Raw genomic sequence first — 19,631 nt, forward strand, 5'->3', positions numbered from 1 at the left:
ATATTCCCTTCAATAGTCAAAATTTAAAGATGTTCTTTGTCAACGATGGGGGTTGACTACTTAATGCTGTAGATTCCAAGCCCTTCCCAATTCCTACCTCCTTTCTCCTGTTTAGTAAGGACACTGACCTGAGGCAAGTCATTTTAAATCTCCAAGTCTTTAACCACACAATTATCAAAGGAGAAGAACTGTTTTTAGCTGTCTCCTACAAACTGCCCTGCCATAATGAGAGAACTAGAAAGTGGCGTGCTCAACCACAGGTGTTAACATCTCACTTGCTTTGTGCTCCTTAGCACTCTGCCACAGCTATTCTAAAACAAAATCTCTAGGATTAGAAACACTGATAATGGGATTATCAATAAATTGTTTTGGTTTAATAATTTAAGTATTTGTTGTTTTTGTTTCAGAATTCAGTTAAAGGCAAAGGCAATATAATATATTGCACCAATAACTGGGTTATTGGGGATTTGGTAAGGAGACTACCAAAAATATATACCATTTTAAGAACAAGGAAGTGGAGTTCTCTTGTGGTGCAGCGAGTTAAGGACCAGTGTTGTCACTGCAGTGGCTTGAGTCGCTACTGTGGCGTGAGTTCAATCCCTGGTCCAGGTGTGGCAAAAAAACCCATAACCAAAACCAAACCAAACCAAAACACCAAAGATGTTCTAATTCAGTTTAGTTTATATTTTTGTTAAGAAGTGCAAGAGTAATTTTTTAAGTGAATACATTTGAATGATTTATAAATATAATTAAAAAGTCTAAGCCTTCGAAGATCAATTTAAAGAGTAGTTCTTAGGCATGTCCTTTGTCAGCCTACAATCTATATACCCTTTTTCATGGTTTTCTCCATGTATTTGTCTGCTTTTCCCAGTTAAAGTTGATGGTTAGCTCAAAAAAGCAAAATAATGAAGTCTTTCTAACTGGTCCATCTGTTTCCCCTTAAATTATTTTATTGAGCAATGAACAACTAAGCAACTGCTTACCTGTACTTACTATATAACAAATTTCAAAAGGAAAAAAAATACTAAAATTTCACTTCAAATTACTGTTGTCTCACCATCCCTGTTACAAGGCAACCAGGACCATGGCATCTCTACTAAGACTAAACAGCCCAATCGCGTATTCCTCATACAACAACTAAAACAGTTTCTTGACCTTTTGTGTGACACATAATGTTAAAACTTCCTTTTAAATTATGCTAGGTACTATATTCTCAAGGACTTGTGCAGTGTTTGAATTGTTATGTTAAAGACAGAGTATGTTAATTTAAAATGACAGGAACTGAATCATTCGGAAGGGAGCAGGGAAAGGACATGAGCATGCACTGAACCTTTGTCCTTAAAGCATTACTATGGGTTTTGAAACATTAATTAACTTAAAGCACATGCTGCTGAATCAGTACCTGCCAGAAATCCTGATCAGAAGATGAGAAAAAGAAAGAAAATTGACATTGTTTGATTATATGAACAACACCTCCCAAATCAAAGACATAGAAATTACAAAATATTTTAACATATAAAGAACCAAATGTGATTTGTAATAAAATCACTGAAGACCTGGAAATAGGAAATGAGGAACACACAGAAATGTTTTATATGTTACTGGCTAAGTACAATAAGACAAAACAAAACAAAATCCTCAATAATGCAATTCCTAAGCTCCCCAAAATAAAACATACAATTACATAAAAACTTTATATTACTATAAAAAGAAAAAAGAACAGTTACCTATTTCTTAAAGAAAAGGGAAAGCAAACAATTTTTTTCCATGGGTAGTCAAACCTTTAATTAATTAAGGTTTCTTTCTTTCTCTCTCTCTTTTTCTTTTTTTTTTTTTGCTTTTTTGGGGGGGCCACACCTGTGGCATATGGAAGTTCCCTGGCTAGAGGTCAAATTGGAGCCACAGCAACTTGTAGATCCGAGCCACATCTGTGACCTGCAGCGCTGGATCCTTAACCCACTGAGCCAGGCCAGGGATTGAACCTACATCCTCATGGATACTAGTTGGATTCATTACCACTGAGCCACAACGGCAATCTCCAATTAAGGTTTCTTATTAGGGTATCTCATTATCATTTCTATTTTTTAATTTCATGGCAAATTCATTGCCTTACTACCCATATTTAACAAATAGGCAATCAAACTCAGATGAGTTCAGAGGATTATTAACCACTCTAAGGAAGAGCTCAGAATAACTACTGAGAAACAGGTCTCTCACAAAAAGTATGCTGCACTAAAAGAAGTACTATTCACATTGGTAATAAAAAGCCAGCCATCAGGAAGGCTGGCATTTGATGAAGCAGTTTAGGTGAGCAAATTTAGCTGGATGCCACTCCAAAATACTTTCAAATATCAACTGGTTTTAAAGATTTTTTTTTTCAACAAATAAACTTCACTGGCTGTGAAATAAAATTTGACCTGAACTTATCATACTTCTCAAACCAAGCCAAGTAAGATGATAAGAGTTCCTGACTGAGAAAATATATGCAATCAGCAATTTATAAGCCTAAGACTAGGACTGATGTGACAGAGGCCCAAAGGATTTTACAGCCCTGGGATGAGATGAATCACTGAACAGAGGACAGCTCAGAAATGAGAAATCAAACCAGAGGTCTTTCTTCAGCTCATGGACTAGCTATTTAATACTGGCCAGGGCTCATTACAGAGACAGCACAAGGAGATTTTATAGCTGATTTAACTGAAAAGGAAAGAACAATGGAGAGAGCAATTAAGAGAGTATGCTTTTCTGTACCATTTTATACAAAGAAGAAACCAGATAACATACATGATAGCAGCTAATGCCTTTCATAAATTGACTAAAGGGCTCAAAGTCATACAAAATAGTTATAATTTTTGTTTGTTTTTTTAGGGCCGCACCCACGGCATATGGAGGTTCCCAAGGTAGGAATCGAATTGGAGCATGGCAACGTGGGATCCAAGTCGAGACTGTGTCCTATACCACACAGCTCATGGCAACGGCGGATCCTTAACCCACTGATCAAGGCCAGGGACGCATCTTCATGGATACTAGTGGGGTACCTTAATCACTAAGCCATGATGGGAACTCCATAAAATAGCTATAATTTGTAGAGACAGATACTTTGCTTATTATTATTATTATTATTAGTCTTTATGCTTTTTCTAGGGCCGCTCCCGCAGCATATGGAGATTCCCAGGCTAGGGGTCTAATTGGAGCTGTAGCTGCCGGTCTTCGCCAGAGCCACAGCAACACAGGATCTGAGCCGCATCTGCAACCTACACTACAGTCATGGCAACGCCGGATCCTTAACCCACTGAGCAAGGCTAAGGATCGAACCCGCAACCTCATGGTTCCTAGTCAGATTCGTTAACCACTGAGCCACGAGGGGAACTCCAGATAGATACTTTGCTTATTGTCCTGATTTTACAGTTACTAAAGCTAACTGACACTCAGAGGTTGAGTGGTCTCTTGCCCAAGGTCATCCACCAAATATGTGGCAGAATCCATATCTGAATATAGGACTGTCTATGTCCAAAGTTACACTCTCTCATCCTGTGCTATTACACACTAAGAAGTACAGCAATCCATATCTTGTATTTCTCATATTCGATTCAGCACACTTCCAACATCTACTAATCATTTACATGTATGTAGCTGTCAAATACTGAGACGTACAAATTGGAAATCCCTTGTAAATTATTTCAGACACCAAAACCAGATTTTCTGAGGGCTGTAGTGTGTACATAAGAACTAAAATTGCTAATTTGTAATAAGAGAGATAAATGAGAAAGTGGTTTTAAAATAATTTAAAGAACTTTGGATGGGAAAGAAGGAAGATAAAATCTGAAACTAAAACAGATAATGACAATGGGTGTCAAAGGATTTTTTGAAATGCTGAATCAGTACCTGATTTCATGGTGGTAATATAATAATATTTAAAACTTAAGCTTGTCTAAAGACTAACTATAATGAGTAGCTCCATTCAAATGATGGTACATTTAACACAAAACCAATCAATGTGAAAGAGTAAATAGTTTAGTTTGTAACAGAAATATTATTTTCTCTACTATCTTGAATACAATGAGCCAGGTTCCAATTTTCCAAATAGAGATGATGGTTTTCACTTTAAAAGTGATGGATTCGGGAAGTTCCCATTGTGGCTCAGTGGTTACGAATCCGACTAGGAACCATGAGGTTGCGAGTTCAATCCGTGGGCCTTGCTCAGTGGGTTAATGATCCGGTGTTGCCCTGAGCTGTGGTGTAAGTTGCAGATCCGGTGTTGCCCTGAGCTGTGATGTAAGTTGCAGACGCGGCTCAGATCCTGCGTTGCTGTGGCTCTGGTGTAGGCCGGTGACTACAGCTCTGATTAGACCCCTAGCCTGGGAACCTCCATATGCTGTAGGAGCGGCCCAAAAAATGGCAAAAAGACAAAAAAAAAAAGTGATGGATTCAGTTAAAAAAAAAAAAAAAGATCATTTTTCAAAATGCCAAGAGGTGTTCATGGCATATGAGCAAACAATGGAGTAAATAACAGTGAAGTTGAAATTCTAATTTCTATATTCAGGTATTAAAATTTGTATATCTCTGGTTACCTTTCTTTAAAATGAAACACTATGTAGTTTCTCAGGTTAATATTGGCTTCTAGCTATACTTTATCAAAGAAGAAAAAATTAACTTCAATACTCTTAGCAAAAACAGAGTGAATACCAAAGCTCTTTTTTTTTTTTGCACAAACAGCATTACATTAGTAAAAGAAATACTTGATAAGAGAAATTTCTATTTACAGATAGATTGTATAGACAAATAGCTTGGATATCTGAAAGGTGGTACAGCATAGTCCTTAAGGCACTCAACTCTGGAGCCAGACTACCAATCTGGAATCTTGGCTCCACCATTTACTAACTGTGTGATCTTAAGTTAAAAAAAAAAAGTCAAGTTACTTTATTTTTATGTACTTTAGTTTCTTACTTATAAAATGATGAAAATAGAAAGCTATCTAAAAGAGTGGTTGTGTGGGTTATAGTTATTATGTGTAAGAATTTAGGATTTGGCACATAATAAAAACTCAAAAAGCTTCATCTATTCTTCTTTTTCATATTATTAGTGGTAGTAGTAATAATTCCCTCAGGAGACAAATAGAGGCAAGATTTTTCATAAAGAGGTTTTACTTTACTGGAAAAGTAAACCACTGACAACCAATACCTAAATATGCTAAGAGGTTTTTTTAAAGGGGGCTAAATTTTCACCCACCCCCAAAAAATACGTAAAAATTACGAAATATTTGTGGAAAACTTCAGGTTTTAAAGAACTGAAGTATGTTATGTATCCTCTTGGAATGTTACCCCTTTCTAGATTTTTAAATTTATTTTTGTACTAAAGTATAGTTGCTATACAATAGTATATTAGTTTCAAATGTACAACATATTGATTCAATATTTTTATACATTATACTCATTTAAAGTTATTCCATGGAGCTCCCTGGTGGCTCAGAAGATTAAGGATCCAGTGTTGTTACTCCCGTGGCTCGAGTAGCTGCTGTGGCATGGGTTCAATCCCTGCCCTGGGAACTTCCGCATGCTGACGGTATGGCCAAAAAAATAATAGCGTTATTCCAAAATAACACTACTGTATAGCAGAGTGAACTATATTCAATATTCCAAGATAAACCATAATGTAACAGAATATTCTGTTACATATATGTATGTAAATATGTAACAGAATCACTTTGCTATACAGCAGAAACTAACAGTGTGAATCAATTATACCTCAATAAAAATACATTCATAAAGTTATTCCAAAATAATGACCATATTCCCCTGCTGTTACAATTTTTTTAAGGTAAGAATTTCTCTATTATAAAAGAGAACACAAGTAATATACTCTAAAGATGAGATATAGGACAAATGGAAACGTGGATCAAAAAAACATGGAGTGAAAACAAAGTTCTGCCTACACATTCATATTTATCAAGAGAAAAACCTGAATATGTCAATTCACTAAGAATTTAGAATTGACTGGTTTTAAGTCTCTGGAAATGAAAAGAAAGGTGGGAGGGGGGTAGAAATGTGTCTAATTAACAATGCAGAATTCATAAGAACATCAATTCTGCTATGAAAAACTGAGCAAAATTAAAGCAATTTAAATAAATGTGAATATTCACCAAACTGTCCCATGAGAATTCCCGGCTTCCCCCTCCTAATTTACATTTCTTTGATTTCCAGTACAATTCACTTTTAAAAGATAGGAAATCCCTTACATAACTTACTATACATGTCAAAGAGTAATACTACACTTAACCTTACTCAAGACTCATATTTTATCTATGATATGAAGTAAATAATCACAACCTGAATTAAACATTAAGAGTATTACATTACAGGAAAAAATGTGCCCACACTCCCCTTGGTGAACAGAGACTTTCCTCTAAAGAGAATGGCATTTTAAACTTTATCAAAATTTTAAAAAGAACTTTTACCAAAAAGCGATTAAAAGTATTTGGTTATATTAAAACTTTGATTTTTAACTGGCTCCATCTTTTTTTTTTTCTGCTTATCATCTTTTCTATTACAAGCACTGTGATCAGTATTTCCTCTTCTAGACTTTGACCATGCTTTTATCTCTTTCACCTGAATGTGGACATTTCATCTTAATTTGATATGAAATGTTTTCCTGTTCCATGTAAACAAATATTCTTGTAGGTACCATAAAGAAGATGGAAATAAAATACATATTAATCCTTTCTTCTAAATTAGGAGAGATTCTGAGGGGACTGTAATTACAAATAATGAGAAAACTAATTTCAAAGGCATGATTTCTGAAATGTTCAGTCGGGGGAGGGGGGAACTTAATAGGGAGCAAAGAATAAAAAAATCTATTTTCTAAAAAAGAAATACATGATGAAACGTGATTGAAGGACAATTAGTTTCAACGGGCAATTCACTGCTACTTAAAAAAGAGTATGAACTTTACACTTTTTAAAAGAGAAAAGAAGACTACACCATAGCTCTGGAATATTGGTATTTTCTTGCTTAAGAAATAATCTTACCTAGACCAGGCAGTTTTCCACTGTATCTTGAAAACAAAAAACAAACAAACAAAAAAAACAAAGGGGATGGATGGTTTAGATGGAGAAAGACGTCTGTCTATTATATGCAAGAGGAACAGAAAATACAAAACATAATTTCTATCTGTGGTATTCTGAGGGGAAAAAGGAGTAAAGAAAACAGGAAAATGAAGGGTATAAACCACTTGAGATAAACCACACCAATAAAAGACAGCAATTAACTGATTAAATGAATGAATACTTGATAATTATATGAAAGAAAGGCTTTACTTAGAAATGGTGCTTTGTTTTATAGAACAATTACTATATTATAAAAAAATTAAACTTAGGAAAGAATAGTTTTCATTAAAGAAATAATCAAAAATTCATCAAATAACTACATTAACAAATCATAAGGGTACTGCATGGACATTCTGGGGAAAGAGTGCATTAAAAAAAAAAAATCTGTGACAGGGAGTTCCCCTGTGGCTCAGTGAGTTAAGGACCCAGTGTTGTCACTGCAGGGGCTAGGGCTGCTGCTGTGGCCTGGGTTCAATCCCTGGTCCTAGGAACTTCCACATGCCACAGGCACAGCCAAAAAAAGAAAAATCTCCCTCTTCCTCCCCCAAAACTATGCCATATTACATGAAACCAAATGTTTTTGTATTACCATCTGTATGTTAGCGCTAACACTTTATTTGTAATGATTTTCAAATATCCTATAATAGAAAATATGAACTTTTTCAAGCTTTGAGGTTTTTAAACTTTTAAACCTAGTCTGATCACTTACCTACAAAATATATTCTTAAAACCAAAGGCCACTGATTATAGCTTCTTCATATAAGGTCTGGGTTAGTAGTTCTGAAATGCATAAATGATGCAAGTACTAATAATACAAAGGAAATTGCTAAACATCCTTAAGAGTAAGAGACTAAGGAGTTCCTGTCGTGGTGGAATGGTTAACGAACCTGACTGGAACCATGAGGTTGTGGGTTCGATCCCTGCCCTTGCTCCTTGGGTTAAGGATCAGGCGTTGCCGTGAGCTGTGGTGTACGTCGCAGACGCGGCTCTGATCTGGTGTTGCTGTGGCTCTGGTGTAGGCCGGTGGCTACAGCTCCAATTGAACCCCTAGCCTAGGAACCTCCATATGCTGCGGGTGTGGCCCTAGGAAAGACAAAAAAAGAGAGACTAACATAATAAAAGGTAGTGATGAACTCTGGAAAAAGACCCTCCCCAAAATTCAAAATCTGCCTAATGAAATCCAGTTTCATTTATCAGTTGAAATAGGAATGTTTCATTACTTTTTGGGAATTTCTACTAAAAAAAAAAAAGGATAAAAGATGATAGGTATCAAAGTAAAAAACAACCATTCAATTATTTGTCAATAATTATTAATAAGTAACTGTTCAATTATTTGTCAGTTTTTGCCATTCTTTTCTACTTTGTACCAAGAGTTTGTATGAAATTCTAGTACAAATGAGAAAACACCCCAGGAAAATACTTCTACATCTTTTCTTGTTTTCAATGACAAAAAAAGCCAAAAGTGCAATTCAATTAGAAGGCAATAAAATAAGTTAGTGTTTCTTAATGGTCAAATTAATTAAATGGTGTGCTAAACAATTGAGGAATGAGGACGAGAATAAATATTTCTCTAAGCAGTTTGTAACTAGTTCATATTCCAAGCTTAAAATAAAAACAGAAAGAAAATTGTTCATGTAAAAATCAAGGTTTGAAAGGAAATTCCTCGAGGATGTTAACTTTCTATTAACTTTTTTTTCTTTCTATTTCTTTTTTTTTTTCTGTGTCTTTTGTCTTTTTAGGACCGCTCCTGTGGCATATGGAAGTTCCCAGGCTAGGGGTCTGATAAGAGCTACAGCTGCCGCCCTATGCGAGAGCCACAGCAATGCCAGATCTGAGCCACGTCTGCGACCTACACCCAGCTCACAGCAATGCTGGATCCTTAACCCACTGAGCAAAGTCAGGGATTGAACCTGCAACCTCATGGTTCCTAGTCGGATTCATGTCCCCTGCACCATGACGGGAACTCCTCTATTAAATTTCTAACCATCGTGCAGGAAAATTATTCTAATTACCACATAAATTTGTTTTGTCAAGAGGAAATTGTCTTAGGACTTATATACTCTGGAAACCACTGCTTAAGAACTAGAATTCTCTGAGAGGAAAAAAAAAGTCATGATGACCCAAAGGAAAATAATATCAACAGTTGAGTAAGTATTGATTGTTATAAGTATTGAGAAAAGGACTTCATAATGGCAAAAATCCCTGGAAAAACTACTAAGCTGACTAAATACTGAATGAAATTTGCACTCTTCATGATAAGATTTAAAAATAATAAGAAACTACTTTCTAGATTTCATATGAAATAAAAGACAATTTATAAAGACATAAATTACAGCTGAACTCAGTTTAAGAATCTTATTTAGGAAGCATGACCTTCACTCCAAAATAAAATCTTAGTGAATGTGATAGAAGTTAATACAAGACTTAAATGAAGAACCTGGCAAAGGGATTAAACATGCATATCATACCATGGATGAAAGGGGAATCTGCACTTTTTGCTAGGGGACAAGCTAGCTAGAGTAATTCTACACCTCGATGTAAGCATTTCATTCCCCTATTCTCTTTCAGAACCTGTTCCCCTGGAGGAAGTCAACTTTCATAAGCCTAACTTTCATATAAGTCAAACTTTCGAACACTATACATTGATATCCCTAAATCTTGCCGTTCCCACTCTGATTTCAGAATTTTATGTTTCAGTGCATAAATATTTGCAATCTGTTAAGACTGCCTTCCAAACATAGAAGCACTGTCATTTTTGTCCCCACAGCAAGGTAGGTACACAAATACTTTAATGTTTGATTGCATTTTACTCTTGCTATTTTATAAAAATGAGTGGAAATTGAAAAAAATGCAAATAACACATATGATAAGAAATGCAGAGCTCATAAATTTCACACAAGTGAAAAAAAGGTAGAGCTCAAGAGTCATGCCAAAAGTTGCAATATTCAAGTGGACAGGTACCAGTCAAACAGGAAAAGAATTAAAGTGCACCTGTGAAATATGAGTTACCATTAGGAAGCTCTCTAGGAACAGAAGTTTCCCTTTTAATATGTAAAGCTGCTGTTCAACTTGTACATATTCAACTTCTTTACATGTTTTCAGGTTTACATATATATAACAAGAGAGGACTGAATTCTCATGCTACTCTGGATTTCTTCAGTAACCCAAAAAAAGTGATCTGTAAAACTGATTTTGCTATAAGATATTAGTGACTTAATGAGTCATACCTCTAAGGAATATGTGATTGACTAGTTGATTTTTTCCAAATCATCAAACATTTATTGGTTACCTCCTATATGCCAGACATACTCTGGACTCTTGAGTGACACAAACAGATAAGACAGGGGCCTGACCTGCTTGAGACTCTGAAATCAGACCCCGGCACTGGTGTCTGCACTATTCCCTACAGGGATAAGGTATTTTATATATATATATAAAACAGAGACACTAGGGATCAGAGAGAAGACATGGCTGCCCCAGAGCAGAGCCAGGACTCTGAATCTGGGGTTCCTAACATCTAAATGCCCTTTTAGAAATTGTGACTTTAATAGGAGGATAACCACAGATGAAGGCACTGTGCCACCTGAATAGAAAAAGGTTAATTTTTAGGCTGGAAGCCTTGACTGAGATTTCTCAGCTCTTAAGGCAGCTACTCATTCTTTCCACTTGTGCAAAAGACATCAGCACTTCTCTCTTCACTGTATCAGTACATATAGTTTTTTTATGTAATGATGCAGGAGCGACACATTCCTGCAAGATCAGTTTTTACTAACACTGACTTCTACCCATCTAGACCCTCGTTTGTAATCCTGCCTTTTCCAGCCACTTCATGATTTTCCTTCTGATTTCCTTCTCTTTAAGTTTTGTAGAGCCATCCCTGGCTCGCTCTTCTTTCTGCTGCACTTTCTTCCTCCTCTTTAAAATTGACCTTTCACTGTTCTTTCTGACCCTGTGAAATATTTTCTTTTTCTTTTTGTAGATTCCAGCCTGAAAGGGAAAAACATGTTTAACTCACTGCTTTAAGATAATAAAAGTGAAAGTTTCACTTTCTTTACTTAATGATTTATTATATGATTAATTCAAGCAAAAAATAAAGAATTGAAAGTAAACACAAGGCAAATTTATATGCATGTTTGGGTGCATTTTATAACTGTTATAAAACTACTACTAAGGAGTTCTGTAGTTTTCTCGTTTGGATTATTACTACATACTAACAAAGTGGGAGGAGGGTCAAATCAGATAGAAATGCAAATGTAATACTGGGGGGCTTGTTAACCTTTATCATAGCTATGAGTTAAAATTCAGATGTCAACATACACTGAATAGCCCTTAATACATACAGCAGGAACCCATGAGTATTACCTTATATGGAAAAACATAGAAGAACCTTCTGCTTGATTCTTCTGTAGATCATTTGAAGGCTCTTACAGGCCTCCCAACCTAAGCAACATACTTTTTTTTCATAAGATAAACAGGTACTGAGAAATTTCTCACAAATAATTCTATATGACATGTTATCATAGGTCACTCACCTTTCCATCAAAACGTTTTATTATAAATTGATCCAGACCCAAGTCTGTAAAAGAGGGGGAAAAAAAAAATTTAGCCACTGATTATAACTCAGGTGAAACATGAAGTAACAGTTCTCAGTTGTTTCCAATCACTCAATAAAATTTAGAAGATAGTTTAGCTATGACACTATTCAAATGCCATAGAAATGAAAAATTTCAGACTCAAAGTGTCAGTGCTAAAAGATTTTATTTTATATATGAAAATGTGAAGCTCTGAGAGGATACAGAGGGTAGAACTTCATGTGTAAACCTATTCAAGAACCAGAACCCTGGACTCTTCCCAAGGTGGTACTATTTTCATTACATCAAAATGATATATTACCTCTAAATAAGGTGAGGAAGTTTAATTTGAATGCACAATAATTTTTATATAAAGTTAAAGCGAGAAGAATATAATATCAGAAGACATTTTACAACACACCTAAACAGATACAAATAGACCATCTTAATATTACCTTTTAAAGGTAGGTTAAAGAATAAATTTAACAATGCTTGAGAATCCCTAGCATTGTGAAATCCTAAGCACTGTAAAAGATAAAAGCAAATACATTAAGTGCTCTTGAGGGCTGGGATTTTTTTGTCATTGTTGACTGCTTTATTGCAGAACTGGAAATAGTGCCTGATCAATAAATACCTTAAAAAAATTGAATGAGTAGGACAGAATTCCTGCCTTGAAGAATCACAATTTAGTTAGAAAGACATATGCATATACTAATTAATTAATACTACAAGGGAGGATAAATAAGTTCAATAAGAAGGTGCTGTGGGAGTTTTTAGAGTGGAAAAATCAGTTCCCAATTATAATTATTTTTCTTGCATAATCACTCAGTTCTTTTCTTTCAGTTCTCACTGTATTGATGCCAGTTCACACCTTTATCTTACTATCCCCACAGTATTACAATGATTGGATTATCATCACTCCCCAAGGAAGCTTTCTGTATCTTTCCTTCTACACATCTGTTAACACATTCTCCTTTCTAAAATGTACTTCACCTGCTAGAAGCCTGCCCTGAACAAAATGAACCACTGACAGCAAAAGAAAGAGATGTCAGGAAAAGGGAAATTTTAAACAACACAAATCTAATTTGAAACCTCACAGCCACTCAAGAAGATATCACAGTCATAAATGTATACCATGCCTCTATGATAAAAGGATAGAGAACAAGTAAGAGTTGTAAACAATTAAAACTACAATTGCCTATCTCCCCCATTTCTTTTTTCTTTCTTTTTGCTTTTTTATGACCACAACCATGGCATATGGAAATTCCCAGGCTAGGGGTCAAACTGGAGCCACAGACATGGCCACAGACAGCCATAGCAACGTGGAACCTGAGTCATGTCTGTGACCTACACTACAGCTCAAGGCAACGCTGGATCCCCGACCCACTGAGTGACACAAAGGATCAAATCCACATCCTCGTGGATACTATTTGGATTTGCTTCTGCTTTGCCACAATGGGAACTCCCTCCCCCTATTTCTTAACATATTGTCAAAAGATTAGGAAAGGTTATCTCCCAGGACCACTGCTAAAAAGACAATAGGATGGAAAATAGAAAATATAAGAGGGAATCACAGGAAAACAGAGACTCAACATAAGGTCTAATGCCATACAAAACCTTTTCTCATTCAGAAATAGGGAGGAAATAATCCAAAAAGTATGAGCAGAAAATTTTTCGGAGGTGAAGACTAACACAAACTAAAATGGCTTATTTAAGCAAAATGAACAAAACCTACTTGTAATTCAGTGCATGCTTATGAAATTTCAGAAAACCAATAAGAAAATCCTCAGAGTTTCTAGAAAAACCCTTCCTGTTGCTTTACAAAGGAATAAGAATCAGACTAGGATCAGGTATTTCATAAGTAAAACCTGGCACATCAACTAAGAGAAATATATGGTTGCTAATTGGAGCAGCACTGTCTAAGAATCATAATGTGAGAAATAAATGTAAGCCACATGTATAATGAAAACTTTTTTCTTTTTATGACTGCACCTGTGGCATATGGAGGTTCCTGAGCTAGGGGTTCAACTGGAGCTGCAGCTGCAGCTGCAGGCCTATGCCACAGCCACAGAAGCACCAGATCCCAGACACATCTGTGATCTATGAACAGCTTGTGGAAACACTGGATCCTTAACCCATAGACCGAGACCAGGGATTGAACCTGCATCCTAATGGATACTATGTTGGGTTCTTAACATACTGAGCCACAATGGGAACTCCTAAAAATTTTCTAACAGTCACCTTTCAAAAAATAAAAACAGGTAAAATTAATTTAAAATGTATTTTAATTAGCTTAATATATCCAAATTAGCATTATTTCAACATGTAATCAATATAAAATGAGATATTTTATATTATTTTTATATTAATTTTGTAATATCTGGTATGTACTTAACATTTATGGCACACTTCAATTCAAATAAACCACATTTCAAGTTATTAGGATGACATCTAAAAGAACTCAACTACTCAGCCATAAAAAAGAATGACATAATGCCATTTGCAGCAACATGGATGGAACTAGAGAATCTCATACTGAGTGAAATGAGCCAGAAAGACAAAGATAAATACCATATGATATCACTTATAACTGGAATCTAATATCCAGCACCAATGAACATCTCCTCAGAAAAGAAAATCATGGACTTGGAGAAGAGACTTGTGGCTGCCTGATGGGAGGGGGAGGGAGGGGGAGGGATTGGGAGCTTGGGCTTATCAGACACAACTTAGAATAGATTTACAAGGAGATCCTGCTGAATAGCATTGAGAACTTTGTCTAGATACTCATGTTGCAACAGAAGAAAGGGTGGGGGAAAAAATGTAATTGTAATGTATACATGTAAGGATAACCTGACCCCCTTGCTGTACAGTGGGAAAATAAAAAAAAATTATTAAAAAAAAAAAAAAACCTCAAATGTTAACTTAAAAACTTTTATTTATTTATTTATTTATTTATTTTGTCTTTTTGCCTTTTCTAGGGCCGCTCTCTTGACACATGGAGGTTCCTAGGCTAGGGATTGAATTGGAGCTGTAGCCACCGGCCTACGCCAGAGCCACAGCAACACAGGATCCGAGCCGCGTCTGCAACCTACACCACAGCTCACGGCAATGCCGGATCCTCAACCCACTGAGCGAGGCCAGGGATCAAACCCACAACCTCATGGTTCCTAGTCGGATTCGTTAACCACTGAGCCATGACAGGAGCTCCTAAAAACTTTTTAAAGTGACTGCTTCCGTGACATTACTGGGAGGGTGGAGAAGTTGGACCAAGTTTGTGTTTTCCTTTGAAAGCTTTTTACTACAGTTTGTACAGTATTTTAACATGTGCATTTGCCAAAAAAAAGGAGGGGCGTGTAAGGACAGCCTGGCATGTATTGAGAATTTCTGTCATTTATAAGCAAAGAGTAGGCTGAGAGATTCATAATTTCATATTGGAAAAAATGATTATTTCATCTTGTTATATTTAGATTTCTTTACCTGTCAAATGAAGCAAATGGTTGGATTAGATCAGTTCTTAACATAGTTGGGGGTGGAGTATAGGAAATGCAGATGGATGAAATCATGCTATCTTTACTCACTGTTCCTCATGAGACTCTAATAGGCCTAAATTATTGGGGGGAGGGAGAAGAAATAAACACAACATGTGTAGTTTGAAAATGTAATTGATGACTCCCCTTCCAATTGTCCACTCTCATTCTTTGGGTCCCAGCTTAGGAACACTGGATGTTATGCTCTTCCGCCTGGGGGCTTTCTATGAACCTCAGACTTTTCAAAGAACTTTCACAGAGTGATCTAAACACAATCTCCCCCTTTTCACTAATGAAAAAGCTGACACTCGGAAGGATTAAATGATTGTTTCTGTTAAGTCTAACAATCTTCTTTGATTGTGGCAGTGGCCTGTCTTGAATCCACAACAAAATTAATGTAAATATGCAGAAACACTGTAAGAACAGTCTCAGTTTAAGCTTCAGAGTGAACATTTAAAAGGAGGCTTGGAGTTCCCGTCATGGCACGGTAGTTAACGAATCCGACTAGGAACCATGAGGTTGCAGATTCGATCCCTGGCCTCGCTCAGTGGGTTAAGGATACGGCATTGCCGTGAGCTGTGGTGTGGGTCACAGACGCGGCTCGAATCCCACGTTGCTGTGGCTCTGGTGTAGGCCAGCGGCTACGACTCTGATTGGACCCCTAGCCTGGGAACTCCACGTGCCTCAGGAACAGCCCTAGAAAAGGCAAAAAAAATAAACATAAAAATAAAAATAAAAGGAGGCTTGTTTTAAAGAAGACAGCAACTCATTCTGTCAAAAGACAGAAGTGAATGTGAATCAATATATTATTTTAATATCTATAAATTAGAGCTTAGGTAAATAGAAACTCTATAAATTTTACTAAAGAAGTCACAGCTATCTCTCAAAAATTTAGAGATTCACTTTTTCAGCTTAATATTATAATTTATCCTAAAACTTTATTAAAATACTATACTTTCAGCTAATACAAGCCAGCAAAAAAAAGTATAGCTCAAGTTTATTGGATATGAGAGAGAAGTTTTTTGTGTTTGTTTTTCAGGGTCGAACCCACAACATACGGAGGTTCCCAGGCTAGGGGTCAAATCTGAACTAAAGCTGCTGGCCTATGCCACAACCACAGCAACAGCAACGCAGGATTGGAACCATGTCTGCGACCTACACCACAGCTCAGCAACGCCAGATCCTTAGCCCATTGAGCAGGCCAGGAACTGAACTTACAACCTCACAGTTACTAGTCAGATTCGTTTGCGCTGTGCCACAACAGGAATTCTGAGAGATAAGTTTTGTAAAAATCAAACTGCTGAAAACCAAAGGCAAAGAAAAAAAAATCTTTGAAGCAATCAGTTTAAAATGCTGAAAGAAAAGAACTTAAACCCAGAATTTTTTATTTAGCGAAAATATTCTTCAACAATGAAGACAAAAATGTTTCCAGATGAAGGAAAACAGAGAGAATTCACCAGCAGGACTAGTCTAATAGATGTTCTACTCTTCAAGGGGGAAGAAAATGATATCAGAGAGAAATATGAAACTTAAGGAATAAGAAAGAGCAACAGAAATGGTTAATATCTAGCTATATACAACAGACTCTTTTCTCCTCTTAAGTCCTTTATAGACAGTTGAAATAAAAACTTAAGGCAATGTCTGGCAGAGTATTCAATATATGTAGATGTAATACATGAGACTACACTATAAACTGGGAGAAACCTCCTTAGTGGTAAGACATAAAGAGTCCACTTGAAGTTGTAAAATATAAATTCTCAGTAAACTGAAAAGTTAACTATGTATATTATAATTCCAACAGCAACCACTAAATTAAAGATATACAAAGAGATACAGTCAACCTCCCTACTAAAATCAATTAAAATGAAATATTTTTAAATCTTCAAGTAATCTGAAAAGAAGGCAGGGAAAAGGTAAAAGAGGAACATAAAAAGGGAAAACAAATAATAAAGTGGGAGACCTAAATCCAAACACATCAATAATTACATTTGATATAAATCATCTAAACATATTAATTAAAAGGAGAAAATTGTCATTTTGGATAAAAAAAGATCCAACTATATCTTGTCCATTTTACTTTTTTTTTTTTGGTCTTTTTAGGGCCGCACCTGTGGCATATGGAGGTTCCCAGGCTAGGGGTCTAATGGAAGCTGTAGCTGCCTGCCTAGGCAACAACCATAGCAATGCCAGATCTGAACCGGGTCTGTGACCTACACCACAGCTCACTCACAGCAATGCCAGATCCTCAATCCACTGAGCGAGGCCAGGGATCGAACCTGCATCCTCATGGATACTAGTCGGATTCATTTTTTTTTTTTTTTGGTCTTTTTGCCATTTCTTGGGCCGCTCCCGCGGCATATGGACGTTCCCAGGCTAGGGGTCCAATCGGAGATGTAGCCACCAGCCTACACCAGAGTCACAGCAACGCGGGATCCGAGCCGCGTCTGCAACCTACACCACAGCTCACGGCAATGCCGGATCCTTAACCTACTGAGCAAGGGCAGGGACCGAACCCACAACCTCATGGTTCCTAGTCGAATTCGTTAACCACTGCACCATGACGGGAACTCCTGGATTCATTTCTGCTGCACCACGACAGGAACACCTTACTATTTTTTTTTTTTAATTTTTAAGCTTTTTATGGCTATTTTTATTAGAACTCAAAGAGCACTTCAACAACCCCCTCAAATACATCTAATGACACTTACAGATGGATATGACTAAAATAAATACTGCCGTCCCTCATTCCAACCACGAATAAGTAAAGAAACCCCAAATGGAGGAACACTACATGACTGAGTATACTCCTGAATTACAAAAGCTACTCTCTATAACAGCTGAGCTGTGGGAGTGGGTTCCTGGTAAACAAGATAGTACTGTTGAGCTAGTTTTTGAGCCTTGTGCACAAGTACTCTGTAATCTGGGTCCATGCCTCTATACATCAAGCCTACATGCTTAGTGATTGGTTCCACTTTGTGGACACTTCACTCATCACACAGAATGGATTAGTTGCTTCTTAGTTGTTAAGACTACACCATTTGCAGCTTTAATTCCCACTGAAGTGAATCCTCCAGCTGCAACAGGCAAAGCATATTCAATCTGGACAAGTTTACCAGATGGGCTGAATGTAACTAGCAAAGAGCTATAACCACACTCCACCATCTTTACCCACACATCTGCACACATGCCCACTGCAAACCATTTCATTTCTAAGAAATCCTTATTTTACTTTATTTTTCATTTCATTTTATTTCATTTGCTTTCAGGGCTACACCCACAATATACATGGAAGTTCCCAGGCTAGGGGTCCAATACAAGCTGCAGCTGCTGGCCTACACCACAGCCACAGCAATAAAGAATCTGAGCCATGTCCGTGAACTACACCACAGCTCACAGCAATGCCAGATCCCTGACCCACCGAGCAAGGCCAGGGATTGAACACTCATGGATACTAGTCAGATTCATTTCTGCTGCACCACGAGAACTTCCATGAAACCCACTTTAAATACAGTGATACAGATAGGTTAAAAGTAATATGACGGGAAAAGATATATCATGAAAAGTGAATTAAAAGGACAGGAGTTCTCTTGTGGCACAGCAGGTTAAGGGTTGGCATTATCTCTGCAGCAGCTTGGGTCACTGCTGAGGCATGGGTTCAATGCCTAGCCCAGAAACTTCCACATGCTGCAGGTACAGCCAAAAAGAAAAGAAAAGAAAAAGAAAGACTTCATAAATATCAGACCATGTGGACATGAGAAAAAAAAGTATTAGCAAGAGTAAAGAGAGTCAAAGAGTTCCCTGGTGGCCTAGTGGCTAAAGATTCAGAGTTGTCACTGCTATGGCTTGAGTTCCATCCCTGGCTTGGGAACTTCTGCATGCCATGGGTGTGGCCAAAAAAAAAAAAAGTAAAGAAGGTCAATTAAACACTGATAAGAGGGTCAATTCACCAAGAAGACAGAATAATTCTAAACATGTACTCATGCTTGGTTTGATTCAATAATTTCAAAATGCTTGAAGCAAAAACTCGCTTTGATTCAATAATTTCAAAATGCTTGAAGCAAAAACTCGCTTTGATTCAATAATTTCAAAATGTTTGAAACAAAAACAAATTCACAAAGTCAGAGATCAAACTCCTTCTCTCAATAACTAACAGAGAAAGTAGACAGATAATCAGTAAGGATATGGAAGACAGAAAGATCAGTGATTGCCTGGGACTTGGGGGATAGGAAGGAGTGAAAAGGCAGGAGTATGAAGAAATATTACATTCATTATATTGATTGTGCTGGTAGGTTCACCAGTATATACATGTGATTAGTATGTCAAAACTCAAACACTTTAAATATGTGCTGTTTATTCTTTGTTAATTATAACTCAATAAAGTGGTTAAAAGAAATAGTACAAACCACCAAGGAGAAACTGATATGCTTGAAA

The 19,631-nt window shown here is 36.7% G+C and overlaps 1 protein-coding gene across 3 annotated transcripts in view; it reads right to left on the minus strand.

Moving 5' to 3' along the window:
- MICU1 (mitochondrial calcium uptake 1) overlaps positions 1-19,631 on the minus strand; it is a 226,822-nt gene that overhangs the window by 126,311 nt on the left and 80,880 nt on the right. For 2 of the 3 annotated variants that reach the window (XM_047759642.1, XM_047759641.1), the window contains exons 5-6: positions 11,635-11,678; positions 1,403-1,414 (exon numbers count right to left, since the gene is read on the minus strand). In XM_047759642.1, the coding sequence (XP_047615598.1) occupies positions 1,403-1,414; positions 11,635-11,678 (56 nt within the window). The remainder of the gene's footprint in view (positions 1-1,402; positions 1,415-11,634; positions 11,679-19,631) is intronic. The other variant, XM_047759643.1, reaches the window with a different exon arrangement.

Source organism: Phacochoerus africanus, chromosome 15 (genome assembly GCF_016906955.1).
Source record: "Phacochoerus africanus isolate WHEZ1 chromosome 15, ROS_Pafr_v1, whole genome shotgun sequence".
Classification (NCBI taxonomy): Eukaryota; Metazoa; Chordata; class Mammalia; order Artiodactyla; family Suidae; genus Phacochoerus; species Phacochoerus africanus.